General features: G+C 34.7%; 3 protein-coding genes across 3 annotated transcripts; 2 read left to right on the top strand and 1 right to left on the bottom strand.

Moving 5' to 3' along the window:
* Positions 1-2360: 2360 nt before the first annotated feature.
* LOC106413671 (proton pump-interactor 1-like) lies at positions 2361-3446 on the top strand. The gene is made up of 3 exons (XM_013854410.3): positions 2361-2620; positions 2703-2882; positions 2971-3446. The coding sequence occupies exons 1-3, from the start codon at positions 2618-2620 to the stop codon at positions 3238-3240; spliced, it is 453 nt and encodes a 150-aa protein (XP_013709864.2). The 5' UTR covers positions 2361-2617; the 3' UTR covers positions 3241-3446.
* Positions 3447-3527: 81 nt separating this feature from the next.
* Positions 3528-4499, top strand: BNAA08G14030D. The gene is made up of 3 exons (XM_048737501.1): positions 3528-3558; positions 3667-3890; positions 3988-4499. Exons 1-3 carry the CDS (start codon positions 3528-3530, stop codon positions 4237-4239), a joined length of 507 nt encoding a protein of 168 aa, XP_048593458.1. The 3' UTR covers positions 4240-4499.
* Positions 4500-4844: 345 nt separating this feature from the next.
* Positions 4845-9829, bottom strand: LOC106413657 (putative WEB family protein At1g65010, chloroplastic). The gene is made up of 3 exons (XM_013854388.3): positions 9518-9829; positions 8847-9045; positions 4845-8760 (listed from the first exon to the last, which is right to left on the bottom strand). The coding sequence occupies exons 1-3, from the start codon at positions 9532-9534 to the stop codon at positions 4966-4968; spliced, it is 4011 nt and encodes a 1336-aa protein (XP_013709842.2). The 5' UTR covers positions 9535-9829; the 3' UTR covers positions 4845-4965.
* Positions 9830-18417: the final 8588 nt, after the last annotated feature.

Raw genomic sequence — 18417 nt, 5'->3', positions numbered from 1 at the left:
GTTAACTATTCGCGGGTCTCACTAATACGTGACAGTTCGCAATTGATTAGTTTTTTTTTTCTAAATCCTGAAAAAAAAAATTAAAAAAAATAGAAAACACTTTTTTTTTAAGATTTTTATGGGGTACACGGTTGTGGTTGCCCTTATACCTTTGTAAGGTAACCATAGTTTGAAAAATTGTTGATAGTTTCATTTAAACCATTAAGTAATTTATTTATCTTGGACTGACATTGAATGCAAAGTAAGTTTGAATATATTATCCCCTCTCAACTTTTAATTTTAAACCAAGACACAATAATCCCAGCATATGCATTTTACATTGTTTAATCGGTTTAAAGCTTGACTAAGACACAAAAAGGGGAGAAAAGAAGAACATGTGTGATGTATCATGTATCTAACTATAACTAATGTTATTACGACCAATTTTTTTTCCTTAAAAACAATATGTGACGTGATACATTCTCTGTCTAGGAAAAGTTCTACCAGCAATGTGCCGTGATACACCTGTTAACTGCAAAAATAACTCCTTTTTTGTTTATGCCATATGTGTAGAACCAAGCTAGAAAATACATTTGTTGACTGCAAAAACAATTCATTATTTTTTCTTTATGCCAACTGTGTAGAACCAAGCTAGAACAATAATCCATGAAATCTCGAGAATCAGTAGATAAACAACTGAACAACAACACCCAACCTTAAGTAACTTCTCAACTTTGATTCAAAAATCAAGCTTACGAAACTTGGATGTGTTTTCCTTCTCGTAGTTGATGATAAGACCACTAATGACCAAGTAGTAAAGATAGAACTCGATAAGTCATATTCATGGCTGCTGAGTCACAAATGACTTCAAGAACAGAAATTGTTGGAGAGTTAAATTCAGACGCAGTAGACGAAACAACAAATTATTGAAAATGACGTGTAATATGATATGTAAATTTAAAATATTTTGATTGGTTTTTCTAATTTTTTTCATTTATTAACATGTTACTATTATAATTATCTAAAAATCTGATGTGTCAATCTATGGAGAGAACCTTGTGTTATTATTGTGTTGATTTGGAGTCATCATGTGGGCTGCATGTGCCTTTCAATCATTTATTTTATTTGTATATATAAATAACAATAATTCAATCGTACAACTCTTATGATTCTCAAATGAAATCATTTTATTTTTGTCAGCAAAATGAAATCATTTATTAGTGTGAAATGTTGGTATTTTATGCATAGTATCATTTAGACGCAGTTAGGCTGGAGTGCTTTTTTGTTATGTTATGTAATCTTGTGTTGATATTATTTTGTTTGCGAATTAAAGTTATGGGACTGAAACCAATTAAACTAGTTTGAGTTTGATTTTCTAACAATTTATCTTAGTATAACTTTGACCCAAAAATCAATAATTTCAGTTTTATTTCAACTTTTTCGTTAAATTAATTTAAATTTTCTACTAAATGCACGTTCTCGCTCACTTATTTTAAAAAATCAATTATGAGAGCACACAGTGAAGTGAGTAACAAATGGAATTAAAAGTCATATATCATATACTAATTTGGAACTTAGATCACACGTCAAATTGTTTCGTTAAAGTTTTGTTCGTTTACGTTTATCGCCTAATCTTAGATGAGATTTCTTTTTTCCTTGTAATCGAATTGTAGCTGTTGTTATGGTGTGTTGGAAATATATAAAATAAAGTAGAGTCTGGCAAGAGAGTCAGACTTGTTGGATGGTGGTTCCCCTTAACTAGTTGGTCTGTTTCGATTTCTATTTCTTGATAGTCGGTAAGAGAAAGATAGTGTTGTGTAGATCGAACAGCTGTGTGTCAGCGTGGATTTGAAATAAAGTATATTTGCAGTGATCGGTGAAATTTCGGTTTGGTCGGCGTCGTTGGCTGCGGACTTTTGGTGATGATGGGAACTGGTAACGGGTCCCTGAACCTTAGTTTTTTTCCATCTCGCTCTGTTTATGTTTTTCTCTCCATGTGTAATAGTGATAATCCTAATCTATTTGTAAGATTCACTGCTTATTGATTCGACGACTAGTCGGACGTCTTATTCCGGGGGTTGATATTTTAATTTAATATATTTATTCTATTAAATTAGAAGTCATGACTTCTTTCATGTGTAATTTTTTAATATGGACCATCCTTTAGAAATTTTATTAAATGTGCTTTATTAAAATTAATAACACATAGAATCTTTGAACTACTTTAATCATAATATTTTTTGATATATTTTTATTTTTATTATAAATGTATATATCTATATATATTTAAAAAATCTAACAAATCTGTTTGAAAAGATTTTAACAAGATCTTAATTTTCAAAAAATTATATGTAAATATTTTCACTAATTTCGTAATTAATTTTGAAATACTATTATACATTAATATATTCACTTATCGTTTATAAAATAAAAATTAAAAATTAAATTCTATTTTTATCTATAATATAATCATAATCAACTGTATTATAAGAAACTCATTATAGGAGGATTTGCCAAATATGACTCAAAACTTGATTTTAAATACAAAATTATACCCAAACTTGAATCAAAATGCAAAATTAACGTAAAAACCTTGTGAACTTACAGCAAGCACTGGGGAAGCTAAGAGCTCAACAGTATGGTAAGAATCTAATACTTGTTCTCACTTGAAGTGATCTTCTTTCCATAGTGGTTTTAGTTCTCATTTGGTTGGTGGGTTGTAGATATACAGCTACGAGTACAGGATTCAACATGAAAGCATTCCGTTGACCGAGGAGAAGCAGCTTCTTAAAGAGATCAGGCTGCTTGAAGGGACTAGAGACAAAGTCATTGCTAATGAGGCTATGAGATCTAAGAACAAAGAAGCTATGGGTCATAAAGATGATATCCAAGGTCAAGTTAAGGTAATAAGAGAAGAGAAGTCATGGTTTTGGAGAGTGTACTCTTGGCTTCTTTGTTTAGTTTCATATGTGAATGCCTTCTTAATTGCAGTTAATGGGTGCTGGTTTGGATGGAGTGAAGAAAGAGGCTGAGAAGGAGGAGATTGAAGCTCCAGTGGAGGAGAAACCAAAGAAGGAAAAGAAAGTGTTGAAGGAGAAACCAATAAGGAACAGGATCCGCAATAGAGGGGGACCAGAAACACTCCCGAGACCAATGCTCAAGCGTAAGAAGCAGACCAACTACATGGTTTGGGCTGCTCCAGCTGCTGCTGCTGTTGTGGTACTAATGCTTCTTGTCTTGGGTTACTACTACGTTCTCTAAGATCAAGGGAAGCTGAGTTGCTGTAGTTTGGGATCTTTTTAAAGCTTTCTTTTGAGGATGAGACTCTTTAAAACTTATGTCTCATTTACATACTGAGTAGAGACTCTTCCCTTTTAAAATACTTTTTTACATTTCACTTTCCTTGTTGTTTTCTGTTCTGTTGTTGAGGCTTTTAACTTTGAAGTAAGAAAACTCTTTTTGTTACATCTTATAGCTGTGAGATAGTGTTCTTCTCGATTTTTGATATATTTCTTTTGTCTTTTTACTGTGCTGGCAAATACCAAAAGATGAGATTACTACATCAACTCAAGCTTTCTTGTTACACCTTTGGAGAGTAATCACTTTTCTTAACAAACTGACACGCTGATCATAGTTCGGACAAGAACTAGTCTTTGCTTGAGGACACGTGAGAAGTGTAGTGATGAGCCACCTGTTTCTCTCTCGACACTAACACTAACGCCATCATCAGGCTCATATATATATTAGAGAGGGAGAGAAAGAATCATATTTTGATCTCAGTGGCGGCTATGTTTTTAGCAAAAAGAGTAACCATAAACATACACAGAGCTACTTCTCTACACAGGAGTGCTCCATCTTTTGCTAATAGAGGACTCATTACAATCACTAGCCTTAGATACTTCTCATCCAACGTAAGGTTCTTTTTGCTTCTAAGAGATTTATGCGTATAAGAAGATTAATGAAGTATTCATATGGTGATATCACTTGGCTCTTCCAAAACTTTTGCAGGGAAATGACTTAGGAGAGAAGTCAAAGGGAGAGGGAATGGGGACAACTACAGATGGCAAGGCGCCGAATGTGACGATGAGCCATGCGGCTGACACATCCAAAGATGGGTTGAAACGAGCAGTAGATGTAGCAAACGAGGAGAGTGGAGATGCTAGCAAGCGGAAGAGTGGAGAGAATAGTGAAGGAAGTGAAGAGGATGTAGCTGTGGGTGATGATGGAACTGTTGAAGGCCAAAACCAGTCATCAGGATGAGAATGGTATGACGTATATCAACTTATGTAGAAACCATGGAGATGCAAGGAGAAAGAAAAGTTGTAGCTGGTGAGAAACTGTACCTGTGTTGGGGTATACTCACACCAGTCATATAGAGTATAACTGGTTTAATCCTTATATCTAGCAGTTAAAAAATACGTTTTACATTTCTTAATCTCTGTGTTTAGCCAAGTATTCACGAGTTGGAGATATATTCAATTTGTTAGTGTGATCCATTACATAATAAGAACATCATAATCAAACTCTCGTTGACCAAAAAAAAGAAGAAGATCGAACTCTCATTGAATTTACCCGAGGCGGGCACAACACAGTACATGTGTATTGACAATACGACAGAAATAAACATACGAGAAGGTTTTGGTCCCCATATATCCGGAGGATAGCTTTATACTCCAAGCCTTCACCATGCTTCTATGTCCGGTCCAGCCACAAACACAATGAATCTCAACAGATAACAAAACTTGCATAGCTAAAAATGTTCTCACCAGATCATGTGTGAAAGCACTTACAGGGCATCACTGTTCAAATATGTTTTCTTCTTGCCCCTAGTATACTCTTCAAAGATTTAATGAAATTTAGAGAAATAAACCAGAGATCAAGCACCTTAAATTGAATCTGGAGATATACTCTTCAAAGATTTAAAGACAAATCAACCAAGAAATAATGTTCAGTTGCAATAGAAATGATAATAGTCTCATCTTCCCTCTATTTATGGCTGCTGCTGCTGCTGCTTGTACTCTTCTTCTTCAGTAGATTTCCAAACTTCCGGAGCAAAGGTTTCTTCTTCTTCTGCTCTAGTTCCTTTGAGTGCAGACTCCCAGAATATTCTATATGTTCAGCTGAAGACAAGCCATTGCTTAACTGATCAAAGTTCTCACTGCCTTCTGCTTTTGATTCCTCTTCCTCTTCAGCAAACTCGTGCTCTGACTCTCTCTCTGAAGACGCTTCTCTCTTTTCTATATGGTAGCCTTCCCCTTCAATTGAGTCTTTATCTTTCTCTCCTTCATCTTTGTGAGCTAACAAATGGACTGGTGTGTCACCGTTCAGATGGTTATCAATGGCTTCCACTGGAGTTTCTTGTACCTTTTGTTCTCCTGTACTGTGCTTGCCGTTTTCATCTGGTTTCTCTTCTTTTTCTAGCAACTCCGATAACTCTTCTATCTTCTTAACCGCAGAAGCCTCCCTGGTCTTCAGCTCAGCGTTATCATGAATCACAGCCTGCAACTCGGCTTCTTTGTCAAGCAGGATTGACAACTCCTCTATCTTCTTTGCCTTTGAAGCTTCCTGCACTCTAAGCTCTTCATTTTCTTGATGAAGTCTTTGAAATTCGTTTTCCTTCTCAAGCCAACTCTGCTCGAGATGCAGCAACTCATCGATCTTCTTCAAAGATGCTTCCTCTTTGGCCTTGAGCTCCTCGTTCTCATGGAAAACGCCCTGCAGCTCGTTCTCTTTATCAAGTAAACTCTGTTTAAGGGTTGTCAACTCTTCAATCTTCTGAACCAGTGATGCAGCATTGGCCTTGAGCTCTTCGTTCTCGACTACTGCAGTCTTGAGCTCGTTTTCTTTACCAACCAAGCTTTGTTTAAGATCAGACAACTCCTCTATTGTCTTAAGCGATGAAGCCTCTTTGGATTTGAGCTCCTCGTTTTCGCAAACGACGTTGTGTAACTCGCTCTCTTTCACGAGCAAGGTTTTGTTTAGATTTGATAACTCTTCAATCTTCTTTTGGGATAGAGAGTCCTTGGCTTTAAGGTCCTCAATCTCAAGGACCTTACCTTCAAGCTCAGTTTCTCTGTCAAGAAGAGACTCTTGCAGCTTAGCTAACTCTTCGATCTTCTTGAGGTATGCAGCCTCTCTTTCTCTAAGCTCTTCGTTTTCTTGAGTGGAAATGTGGAGTTTGATTTCTCTGGCAGCAACGTTGTCAGATACTTTTGACAACTCTTCAAGCTTCTTATGGTAAGAAGACTCCCTTTCTCTTAACTCTTCATTCTCCTTAACAGCTGACTGTAGTTTGGCTTCTTTCTCAGCTAATATCTCATTTGGCAATGACAACTCCTCAATCTTCCTGATGTATACAGACTCCTTTTCTTTGAGCACCTCGATTTCTTGAATGGTGCTCTGCAGTTTGGTTTCTTTGTTAGTCAAACTCTCATTCAATGCTGACAACTCTTCAATCTTCTTCAGATGAGCAATCTCTGTTCTTTTAAGCTCCTCAGCTTCTTGAGCAATGCTCAATAGTTTGGTTTCTTTGTCAACCAAACTCTCATTCGCTGCTGACAACTCTTCAATCTTCTTCAGACAAGCAATCTCTGTCCTTTTAAGCTCATCAGCTTCTTGAACAATGCTTAACAGTTTGGTTTCTTTGTCAACCAAACTTGCATTCGCTGCTGACAAAGTTGCTGACAACTCTTCAATCTTCTTGAGATAATCAAGCTCCCTACCTCTGAGCTCCTCAGCTTCTTGAACAATGCTCAACAGTTTGGTTTCTTTGTCAACCAAGCTCACATTCGCTGCTGACAACTCTTCAATCTTCTTGAGGTAATCAAGCTCCCTCCCTTTGAGCTCATCAGCTTCTTCAACAATGCTCAACAGTTTGGTTTCTCTGTCAGCCAAGCTCACATTCTCTGCTGACAACTCTTCAATCTTCTTGAGATACTCAAGCTCCCTCCCTCTGAGCTCCTCAGCTTCTTGGACACTGCTCAACAGTTTGGTTTCTTTATCAAGCAAACTTAAATTTGCAGCTGACAACTCCTCAATCTTCTTGAGATAATCAAGTTCCCTCCCTCTGAGCTCCTCCGCTTCTTGAATAATGCTCTGCAGTATTGTCTCTTTATCCACCAAGCTTTCATTTATCTTTGACAATTCATCTCCGAGCTTTTTGTTGTCTGCCGCAGCATTCTCTAGTTCGTTTTCTTTCTCCAACAAACTTTCTTTAACTTTCAAACTTTCAGCTTTAGCTTCACCAACTCTTTCCTGCATATCCTTAAGCTCCTCCTCAAGTTCCTCAAGTTTCCTTTTCGTATTGGCTTCTTCTTCTTTTGCTGCCTTCACCTCATTTTCCTTGAGATTAAGCAAATCTTCCACCTTGCTAAGCTCTCCCTGCACAGAGAACGTTTCATCTTCCGATTTCTTCACACAAGCCATCAAATGGAGTTCTCGCTGCGCCCACTCAGTCTTCGAACTAACAATCTCATCTTGACTCTTTCCTAAACTATTCTTCAGGCTTTCAATTTCGTCTCTTGCATCTTCAAGCATTCTTTCAGACTTCTCATTAGTCTTTTTCGCAGCCAACTTCAAACTCTCAATCTGTGTTCCGCAATGTTCAACCTCTGCTTGACATGTCAAGAGCCTCTCCTTAGCTTCCCTTGCTTCCACAGATACTTCCTGCAACTCCGAAGTTAAGCTTTCCATAGCTTTCTTGGTTTCCTCTTCTTCCTTCCTACAGCTCTCCAGCTCTGTCGCAAGCTCCGTCTTTTCATTCAGTAAGTTCTGAATATGTGATGTTGTAGTCTTTTCATTCTCCAAAGCTTCTTCTTGGGCGGTTGCAAGGTCAGCTTTCACTGACTCAACGAGTTTTTCAAGCTTAGAAGTTTCTTCTTTCAAAGTGCAAACCTGGCGTTGAGATTCCTGAAGATCTTCTTCCTGACTTGCAATTGTTGTTACCATGGACTCAATCTTTTCTTTCAACGCAGCATTGTCCAACTCTGCCTCATGAAGCGCATGACTGTTTTCTCCCAGCTGCTTCATAGCTGAATCTAAAGACTCTGAAGCAGACGTCTTCAACTTATTTGACTCTTCAACTTGTTTTTCAAGTTCATTCTTCAACTCAGCTGCTAAGCTATTAGCACATGATTCAACGATTTTAGCAGCTTCGAGGTCAACGTGGAGCTGCTCAATGCACTCTTCTTGATCCTTCAGCTTATTCTGTAAGATGCCAACATTCTCAAGATCCCCTTTCAACATCTCAATCTCGGATTTCAGTTTAGACACAACCTCATCACCTTCAGTAGCTTTCTTCTGTTCCTCTGCACCAACCAATGCCTTTAACTGGCTTAACTCAGAAGAAAGAACCTCCACCTTCTCGGCCTGCATCTCAGCAATCTTGGTCGCTTCCTCAGCATGACTCAACGCCTTGTTTTTAGCGTCAGCAGTCATAGCCAACTCTTGTTGAACCCTGTGAAGCTCTTCAGTGGTGGAGAGAAGAGCTGAGATGTCTAAAGCATGCTGGCTTCTTATAGATTCAACCTCTTTCTTCCAAGAGAGATCCTTCTCGTGATGAACCGCTTCAATCTCGGAACTCCCCTGAGCTTCTGCCAGTGCTTCTTTGAGTTTCTCATTGGCTTCTTTGTTTAGCTTCTCAAAGCCTTTGAGATCATCGAGAGCTTTAGCTTTGTCTTTCTTGAGCACTGCTATTTGCTCGTTAGCTTTTCTCAAATCCTCCTGAATCTGTTTCAGTTGGGCTTGTAGCTCAGATCCTTTCCCTAACCGTGACTGCGACTTCTGAAACGCCACTAAAAAAAATTATGATCAGTCTCTATAACACTAGTCTTTATAATGTCAAACGGATGGAGTTTGTTTTGACTTGCCTCAGGTGGAGTAGGGACTCTTGCAGTACGACGATCAGGAGAAGGCTTGGAGTTAACAGATTGTGGGGAACGGTCTAGTGAGAGACGGGTGCTGTGCACAGAAGATGGTGAACTTCCATCGGATTTAGTCACTGATGATTTAGTCAGCCTTGGTGGCGGAGGAGATGGTTTACTACGAGGAGTCTCCATTAAACCGGTTCTACAATAATAGAAAGGTATTAAGTACAATGTCACAATCACATCAATGAGCAAAACTGAAACAAACATCTCTATGGATCTAAATCCATAACTTAAGTAAGTTAAAACAAGTTTCCAACTTGATGGTTTGTATTGCTATGATTAATGATCCATCTCAAATTTAGAGATCTAGTTTATCAATAATCAAATTAAAAAGCATCTTAAAATGAATCCAAACACACATTTTTCCTAAGTACATGGAATGATCTGACAAAGTGAAAGAACATATCAGTAAATGATTTCAGAAGAAAAAAAACAAAGATGTCCAGAGAGAGTAAGTGACCCACATAAGAGAATCTAACAGACACAACAACTACATTTCCGACAAAGGAAACAGAAGACAGCATCTCAGATCCAATTGCCTTTCCCAAGTTAAAACTAGTTTGGTTCTGTAATGAAAATTAAAAATAAAAAGAGAAGGAAAGTTCCCCCACTTGGTTCTGGACGCCATTGTTGTTGTTGTTGTTGTTGTTGGTGAGAAATGTTTGGGGGCAGTTAGATCTCCGGCATTGCAAGTGGGAGAGACTAAACAGAAACACCAGATCGACTAAGGTTTCGTCTTCACTGGGTCTGATTGCTTCTCCACAAAGTCTTCAAATTTTTTTTTGTAGCAAAATTATTGGTAATGGGGCAGAGTGGTGGTTACCCTCTTCCTCTTCCTCTTCCTCTCTCTCTCTCGTCTTTTTCTTTCATTTTCCCGGTTTCGTTTTTTCAATTAAAAACAAAACAATATGAAATGACAGAAAGGACCATGGTGTAAAGTCTTGCATGTGTATTAATGAAATAAAGCGGTGTGTTGTGTGGACCTAACAAATGTGAATGGACTTTGCTCATAATGCGGGTAGAGCAGAAAAATCTCAAATCTCCAGCGATCTGATTTTACAAGTTTAAGATCTATTTGGAGTCATCATGTGGGCTGCATGTGCCTTTCAATCATTTATTTTATTTGTGTATAAATAACAATAATTAAATCGTACAACTCATTGTTATTCTCTAATGCACTCATTATTAGTGTGAAATGCTGGTATCCTTTAAGGCTAGAGTGTTTGTTTTGTTTTTGTTATTTAACTTTGTGTTGATATAATTTTGTTTACAAATTAAAGTTATGAAACTGAAACCAATTAAACTGGTTTGAGTTTGGTTTTCTAACAATTTATCTTAAGACTTTGACCCAAAAATCAGGTGATGATTGTTTGCATGATTTTTGGATTTTAGTTTTTGGTTTTTAGATTTTGATTTTTAGATTTTAGTTTTTGGTTTTTAGATTTTGGTTTTTGATTTTGCTGTAGATTTTAATTTTTCAAAAAACTTGAATGGTGATTCTAAATTCTGGTTTTTGGTTTTTGGTTTTTCATTTTTTTTTTTAACTTTTTTTTGTATATTATGAAATCTAAAGTTTGATTAGTAGTTTATTTAATTTTAAAGTTATTTATTATTTTTAAGAACTTCACTTATAAGTTAATTTCTTTTTAAATAACTTAAAATCACTTATAATATTTTCATATTAAATATGTTAAACAAAGTATTTTTCATATTACATATGTTATATGATTCTTACTAAATATTATTTCTATAGTAATTACCATTTTATTTATTTTCCTATATTAATTCATAAATGTAGTATGAGACCAAACAATCAAATAAAAATATCTTTGTTACTTTTTTGTATATTGAATTTTTATTTTTTATAAAGTGTATAGATTTTAATGGTAAATAGATGCTTTCAGTGTGAACGTAAATGTAGTAAACATATAGCCCTGAAATAAGACGAAGAAACTGCTACTAAAATTTTTAAATCTGAAAAAAAAATCTAGATTTTGGTTTTTGATTACAATTGAACAGTTATTTCAAAAATTAGTTTCCCTACTTTTTAGGGAATCAATTTCTTCAAAATCTTGATTGGGTAATAAAGTAGTTATTGAGAATCAAAAACCAAAAACCATTTTAAAAACTACAAACAATCATCCTCTCAATAATTTCAATTTTATTTCAACTTTTTCGTTAAATTAATTTAACATATGAGACAAGCTCACATCCTCGAAGTCCTCCTGTAATCTTTGGTGCATCTCAATCTCTGTCAAGAATGTAGACCATTCCATCGGGTTAATAGTCATGTCCACTAGGTCCGAGCAGTCTATCTTGAACCGTACCGAGGTTATCCTTATGTCTCTCATACATAAGGTTGCCCAAAATAAACCTTCCATCTCAGCATGCAGAGCTGAGAGGCTCCTACTGCATCTTCGCAGTCCAAAGTACTCAAAACCCGTTTGATCCTTAAGACTCCACCCGAAGCCACTAACATTGCCATTATTGATCCATGACGCATCAATTTGACATGTAGTGATTCGAGGTATCCAAGGGGGCACTGGCGAGTCCTCCATAGTAGGAGGATCGCTATGATCTTCGTTAGCTTCCTCCTTTTCATTAGCCTTCCTCCAACATTCGGCTTTGAGAGACACGTATTGGAGAGTGTCAATCAGGGATATGACTTTTTCATTAAAGAGTTTGTCATTCCTCGCCTTCCAAATGTACCAATAGACCTATGAAAAAGTATCGAATTGTAGTTTCGATGGAGCCACCTCTTTTCTCTTCCAAAACAGAAAGTTTGTGTTTTGGTATATTGGTGTACTCGGGGAGTAACCCCGAAGAAACGGATAGTTCGATAAAGCCCAAACATGCAGGGCTGAAGGACATTCAAAAATAAGATGATTAATTGACCCCACTGGACCAACACATCTAGGACAACTCCTATCGGTATCCAGGTATCTATAAGTGAGTCTCTTTGCTTTCGTAACACATCCCGAGATAGCTTGCCACAAAAAGTGTTTCATCTTACTCAGTGCATTTATCTTTATCTTGCAGCAAAATGAAATCATTTATTAGTGTGAAATGTTGCTATTTTACTATTTTATGCATAGTATCATTTAGACGCAGTTAGGCTGGAGTGTTTTTTTCGTTATGTTATGTAATCTTGTGTTGATATTATTTTGTTTACGAATTAAATTTATGGGGCTGAAACCGATTAAACTGGTTTGAGTTTGATTTTTCTAACAATTTATCTTATAACTTTGACCCAAAAATCAATAATCTTAATTTTATTTCAATTTTTTCGTTAAATTAATTTAAATTTTCTACTAGATGCACGTTCTCGCTCACTTATTTTAAAAATTAATTATGAGAGTACACAATGAAGTGAGTAACAAATCAAATAAATAGTAATATATCATATACTAATTTGGAACTTAGATCACACGTCAAATTGTTTCGTTAAAGTTTTGTTCGTTTACGTTTATCGCCTAATGTTAGATGAGATTTCTCTTTCCCTTGTAATCGAATTGTACCTATTGATATGGTGTGTTGGAAATATATAAAATATTGTAGAGTTTCGAGAGGTCTGGAACCTTTTTTATCATTTTTGGAATTTGATTCTTTTAACTTATCGCCTAAGTGTAAATATGTGAATCTGACATTTGTCTTTATAATGATAAATGCATATATATACTGATATACAGTGAGAAGATACTATACTATAATAGTGATAATGTTACATACAAGAAATATTCCAATGTTTCCTCTAAATAAAAGAAGTCAATTGCAAAAGCAGTACTACATAAAACAACGTATCAATAACAAGCTAGAGAGCCCTTCTCGGAAATGTTTCCTCGGTTTTTATTTCCTCTAGCCTTCGGTTTAAGAAGCAGAGAGCCCTTCTCAGAACTGTGCACCTTCTGTTTGGGTATTTCAAGCCTGATTTTTATCGTATCTGCAACTCCGTCATGTCACTGATTGTTGCTTCAGCCTAGCCTTTTGATTTATCCTCTAGTTTTTAGAGGTGATGCGTGTTAGATGGTTGGATCTTCGGGTGGTCTCGGCAGGTTCATTTCCCTCCGTGGCCGCGCGTTTGGTCTCCAGCTATCCTAGTGCTTGGTGGGTCTTCGATCTTCTCGGCAAGCTGGAGTCCATCAATGGCTTGCAGGTGCTTGTTCTCAATGTATTTTAAACAGCCTCATCTCAGCCCGTTTTACGGTTTTGTTTGGCCGAAGCGTATGTGTTTCAGTTATAGGAAGCCTTCAGGTTATCTCTCCCCTCCCCTCTCAATAGATTAAGATCAAGCCTCGGGTTAGTGTGTCGAATACGACCTTTCTGTATCCCCGTACTGGTCAGGATCTGGCAAGAGAGACGGACTTGCGTGGTTCCCCTTAACTAGTTGGTCTGTTTCGATTTCTATTTCTTGATAGTCGGTAAGAGAAAGATAGTGTTGTGTGGATTGAATAGCTGTGTGTCGGCGTGGGTTTGAAAGAAAGTATATTTGCAGTGATCGGCGAAATTTTGGTTTGGTCGGCATTGTTGGCCGCAAACTTCTGGTGATGACGAGAATTGATAACGGGTCCCCGAACCTTAGGTTTTTTCCAGAGACATTTACATACAGAGACACATTACGTCTTTCTCTTACCTTTAGAGACACATTCTGTGGTTGGGACACATTGTCCATACAGCTGTTTTTTTGTGGACGGAATTACCCCTGCTTTAGGTGGAAAGGGAAGTCTGTTCCTTTTAAGAAATAAACTACATGGTCAATTGGATTTGGTCATATAGTAACTTATTTATATTAGATTTTGGTTTGAGTGACTAAATGATTGTAACTTGACCGATGAGTTGCAATTTTTTGTATTTTTTTAATATATTTTTATTATTTTTATAAGTTCACCTCTCGTTCCTTAGTTTGATTATTTTTCAAATATTAAAGTATAAAAATTAAAAAAATTGACATAGTAAATTCTAGCTTTTTATCTTCTACATTTTAACATCCATTAATATATATTTTAACCATTTGATGTCAGATTTTTGGATTAAGCATTTGTGGACAAATGAAATATGGACATCTATATTGTGGATAGAAGAAAAAAGTGGATTCATGAGTTGTGAACACGTAAATTACAAATGAATTGTAGAAACAAGAATTATGGACAAGCAAACTAAAATCTATTTAATTATCTTTTTACTTGTTATATGTACATAAATATAGTATAAAAGTTAAGTAAATTTGAAAAGTCATCGAGCACAATCAATAGAAAATTTATGGACAGAAAAAATGTGGACGCAAGAAACTTGGACACTTAACAGATACTTATGGATGGATATATATGGACGCAATACTTATAGTTACGGTGAACCGTTGACAAGGAATAAACTATTCTTTTCCGTTCTCTGCTAATTTTAGAACAAAGAGACGAAAATTGAGATATATCATTACAAACAAAATAAAGCTAAAATGGTTCGATTTTGAAGCAGAACTCGCACATTGCATCAAGTGTTTGTGGACACGAAAAATTGTGGAAGAGTTAGATATGAAGATACACATTGTGGATGGTAAAATTATGGACACGGGAAAATGTGGACACATGAATCAAGGTTTTGTGGATGAAGATCTTGTGGATGAGGTCTTATGTTCAAGGTTTTGTGGATGAAGATTCGGCAGCCACCTCCACTAACCACCACCATTGTATCCATACTCACATCTTCCACCATCGCTTCCACAACCACCACTGCCTCCACTACGGTATCCACCGCTTCTTCCACCACGCCCTCCACAGCCACCACCATCGTTTCCACACGGGACTGAGCCTAGAGAAAGGGGTTCAATTTCTCAAGATGTAAAAAGTTAGGGTTTGGACCGAGAAGACAGAGTCAAGTAGTTGTTTTAAGAAGCGGGACCTAACCTTCAATTTGGAGTTAATCTGTGAATCACCAGACGCGGTAAAGAACAGAGTTTCGAGGTCGAGAAACATAGATCGAGATGTCGATTTCGATTTCGGGAAGAAATTCGGGGAAAAAAAACGTCGAGATTCAGGGAGAAAGAAGACGTCTATTAGAATGAGAAAGGGGTTCAATTTCAGATTTAGATTTCTGGATCAAAAAGATGTCGGGGAAGAAAGAAATTAAGATTCATTAGAAACGACGATAGATTTTGTGAAGATAAAGGAAGAGATAAGGTTATTAGAAATGTTTTATTCATTTTCACAAAAGGTAAAAATATTATATCAGTTTGGTTAGTTGGATTGGCTAACAAGAGTTACCTCTCTCTTTGCCTCTCTTAGTTGGAGGTTTTTTAGTTGGAGGTTATGTTTGTAAAACTAACATGAGAAAGTGTGTTACATAGACAATGTGTCTCTTAGTGATATTGCAAACTCAAATTGTGTCTCCCAGCGTAAATATTTCTTTTTTCCATCCCGCTGTGTTTATGTTTTTGTCTCCTTAGGTATAATCCTAATCTATTTGTGTTTATTCGACGACTAGCCGGACGTCTTATTCTGGGGGTTGATATTTTAATTTAATATATTTATTTTATTAAAATAGAAGTCATGACTTATTTTATGTGTAATTTTTTAATTTGAACGATCCTTTAAAATTTTTATTAAATGTGCTTTATTAAAACTAATAAAATATAGAATCTTTGAACTACTTTAATCATAATATTTTATGATATCTTTTTATTTAAAAAAAAAATATATATATATATATATATATTTAAAACTGTTTGAAAAGATTTTAACAGATTTTAATTTTCAAAAAATTATATGTAAATATTTTCACTAATTTCGTAATTAATTTTGAAATATTATTATACATTAATATATTCAGTTATCGTTTATAAAATAGAAAATAAAAAATATATCAAATTAAGAACTTTATATATTATTAATTTAAATAATTATAAATATGTATGTTCAAAAATATAATATGTTGGTAAGCCGGATTAACATTAGCAAACTATATAATGCTTGTATAAAAATTAACATGTAATTCATTAAAGCTAATAGTATAGAATATGAAAAATTGCCACAAATACCACATTCATAGTACCACTTTTCATGTTTACACTAATCACTTTTACTCTCACTGTTAATAAAGGATAAAAGATATTTATTCCCCTATGGTTAACTAATCTAGATTTAAGGTTTATAGTTGAGGGATGGATAGGATATTTAGAATGTGAAATTTAGTATTCTAATAAATATATAAATAAATACTTATATATAAAAATTTTGAAAATAGTTTCAAACGTAATTTTCGATTTTCAAAAAGAAATTTTGAAAAAGTAAAAAAACAAATTCGAAAAAAGTTCAAAAAACAAAATTTATAAAAAAAGTTTGAATTTAAAAAAAGTATATTTCGAAAACATCAAATACTTTTTTATTTTTTTTATTTAAATAAAAATTTATTATATATATAGATAACAAATACATAAGAGTCTTTTGCAACTTAATGAATAAAGTATTTTTGAAAATGTCTCTTTAGTGGTGGTAAAGATGAAAGGTGGTACCATGAAAGTGGTAAGCATAAAATTTCCCCATAAAATATTTGTAACTACTTTCATCATGATATATTTTCTTTTAATATATATATATATATATATATTTAAAAATTATTCTAAAAAATCTGTTGATAAATATTTAACATTGATTGTAATTAGCAATGAATTATTATTATGCATTAATATGTATTCAATTATCGTTTATACAATGAAAAAAATCTATCATATTTTTCTCTATTTTATAATCTTAATCAATCATATTAAAGTAAAATTATTATATTGAACTAAAAATGATAAATGTATATTAAATTGGTAAATTTGTAAAATTTACTTTCATAAATATAAAATATTCATGTTAAAAATATAATACAATGAAAGAAAGGCTTAACATTAGCAAATTATATAATACATGTATAATATTAAAAAATTCTTTATACAATAATATATTATGTAAAACGAATAAATTAAAAAATATTTCTAAAAGGAAATGGAGCTTTGAATGATAGGTCAGAATTTTGCATAAATTAAATATAAAATAATTTTCAAATTTATTGTTTCATGCATATATTAATTTATTTAATAACTAAATACAATTGAAATAAGATAAATATATAATAAGAAACAACAAACACATATGACAGTTTTAAACAATTGATTAACTACAACATATGAACTATAAAATTATTAAATTATTGTATCTGAAATAGTTATATAAATATTTAAATATATGATTAATCTTTTAAAAATGTAACTACTAAGGGTTGAAGTTGATTGGCCCCCTGGACTACATAGACCCACGATTTTTTCCTCCAAACTTCTTGCCTCATCAATTATCCCCCTAAACAAATTATTTGTTCAATTTTCCACAATTTTAAACATATTAACCAGATCGCGTTTACAGACTCAAATCGCGATTAAGAAAACGCGATTTGGCAATCAATGTGATTTGAGTCTGTAAACGTGATTTGGTTAATATGTTTAAAATTGTGGGAAATTGATCAAATTATTTGTTTAGGGGGACAATTGATGAGGCAAGAAGTCTGGGAAAAAATCGTGGGTCTATATAGTCCATGGAGCCAATCGACGTCAATCCTACTACTAATGATTTAAAATAAATATCTACGTATATAAAACTGAAAATAAACATATGTGCAGTTGCACGGATCGAAATCTAGTATATATTAGAAAAAACGAGCTAGAGAGACTTTGATCAAGTCGTCGACGCACTTGTGCACTTATGGGGGACACGTGCCCTCATCTCTTTGTTTTTTTTTCTTTCCAATAATTTACATAGGCATTTATGTAATGCCTCCAACCTCAAATATTAAACATAATGAAAAATTTATTTGTACCCCCATCTAATATCATCCTAGATCACCCCCCCCCCTGCCTAACATCGGTTCGAACACCAGAACTCTTGAGTTGGAAGTCATGTGACCTAGCCAGCTCAACCGAGTCATGAACTCTAAACCTGGTTCTTTGTTGACCAACCCCACTGGGTGCAATCTTAACAGCCAAATCTCCCATTCCCTTCAAATCAGTCACACCTCTGAAGATAACATATAAGATCCATGAAGCAAAGAGTATGCGTCTCCAGCATTACATGTCAACTGGCACGCAAGGGGATGAGAAATGTATATGGACAACCTAATCTCACGATAGTAACAAGAGTGTTGGACAATGGCCTTCCAGCTGCCGCCTTATAGCTGCAGCCATTCATTGCTTGTTTAAAAAAAGACATCATATTAAAAACTGAAAGATTATATAGTCTATCAAAAACTGACAATGGTAAGTGTAATGAAGCTATACTAAGTTTCAGCAACAAAAAACTCACCATGACTTGGCCAAGACCCAAAAGATTCTACTTCTAGGGCCGGTCTTGGGCCAAGCCGGATAAAATATTTGCCTTAAGTCTCCAAATTTTTTTAAAAAAATTATATATAAATAAGTCTTCAAATTTGAAAAATAAAATTTTAGACTCCCAAACTATAGAAATCTTTATTAAACCGTCTATAAACC

Source organism: Brassica napus, chromosome A8, assembly GCF_020379485.1.
Source record: "Brassica napus cultivar Da-Ae chromosome A8, Da-Ae, whole genome shotgun sequence".
Lineage (NCBI taxonomy): Eukaryota > Viridiplantae > Streptophyta > Magnoliopsida > Brassicales > Brassicaceae > Brassica > Brassica napus.
This window is presented reverse-complemented; position numbering and strand designations above follow the sequence as displayed.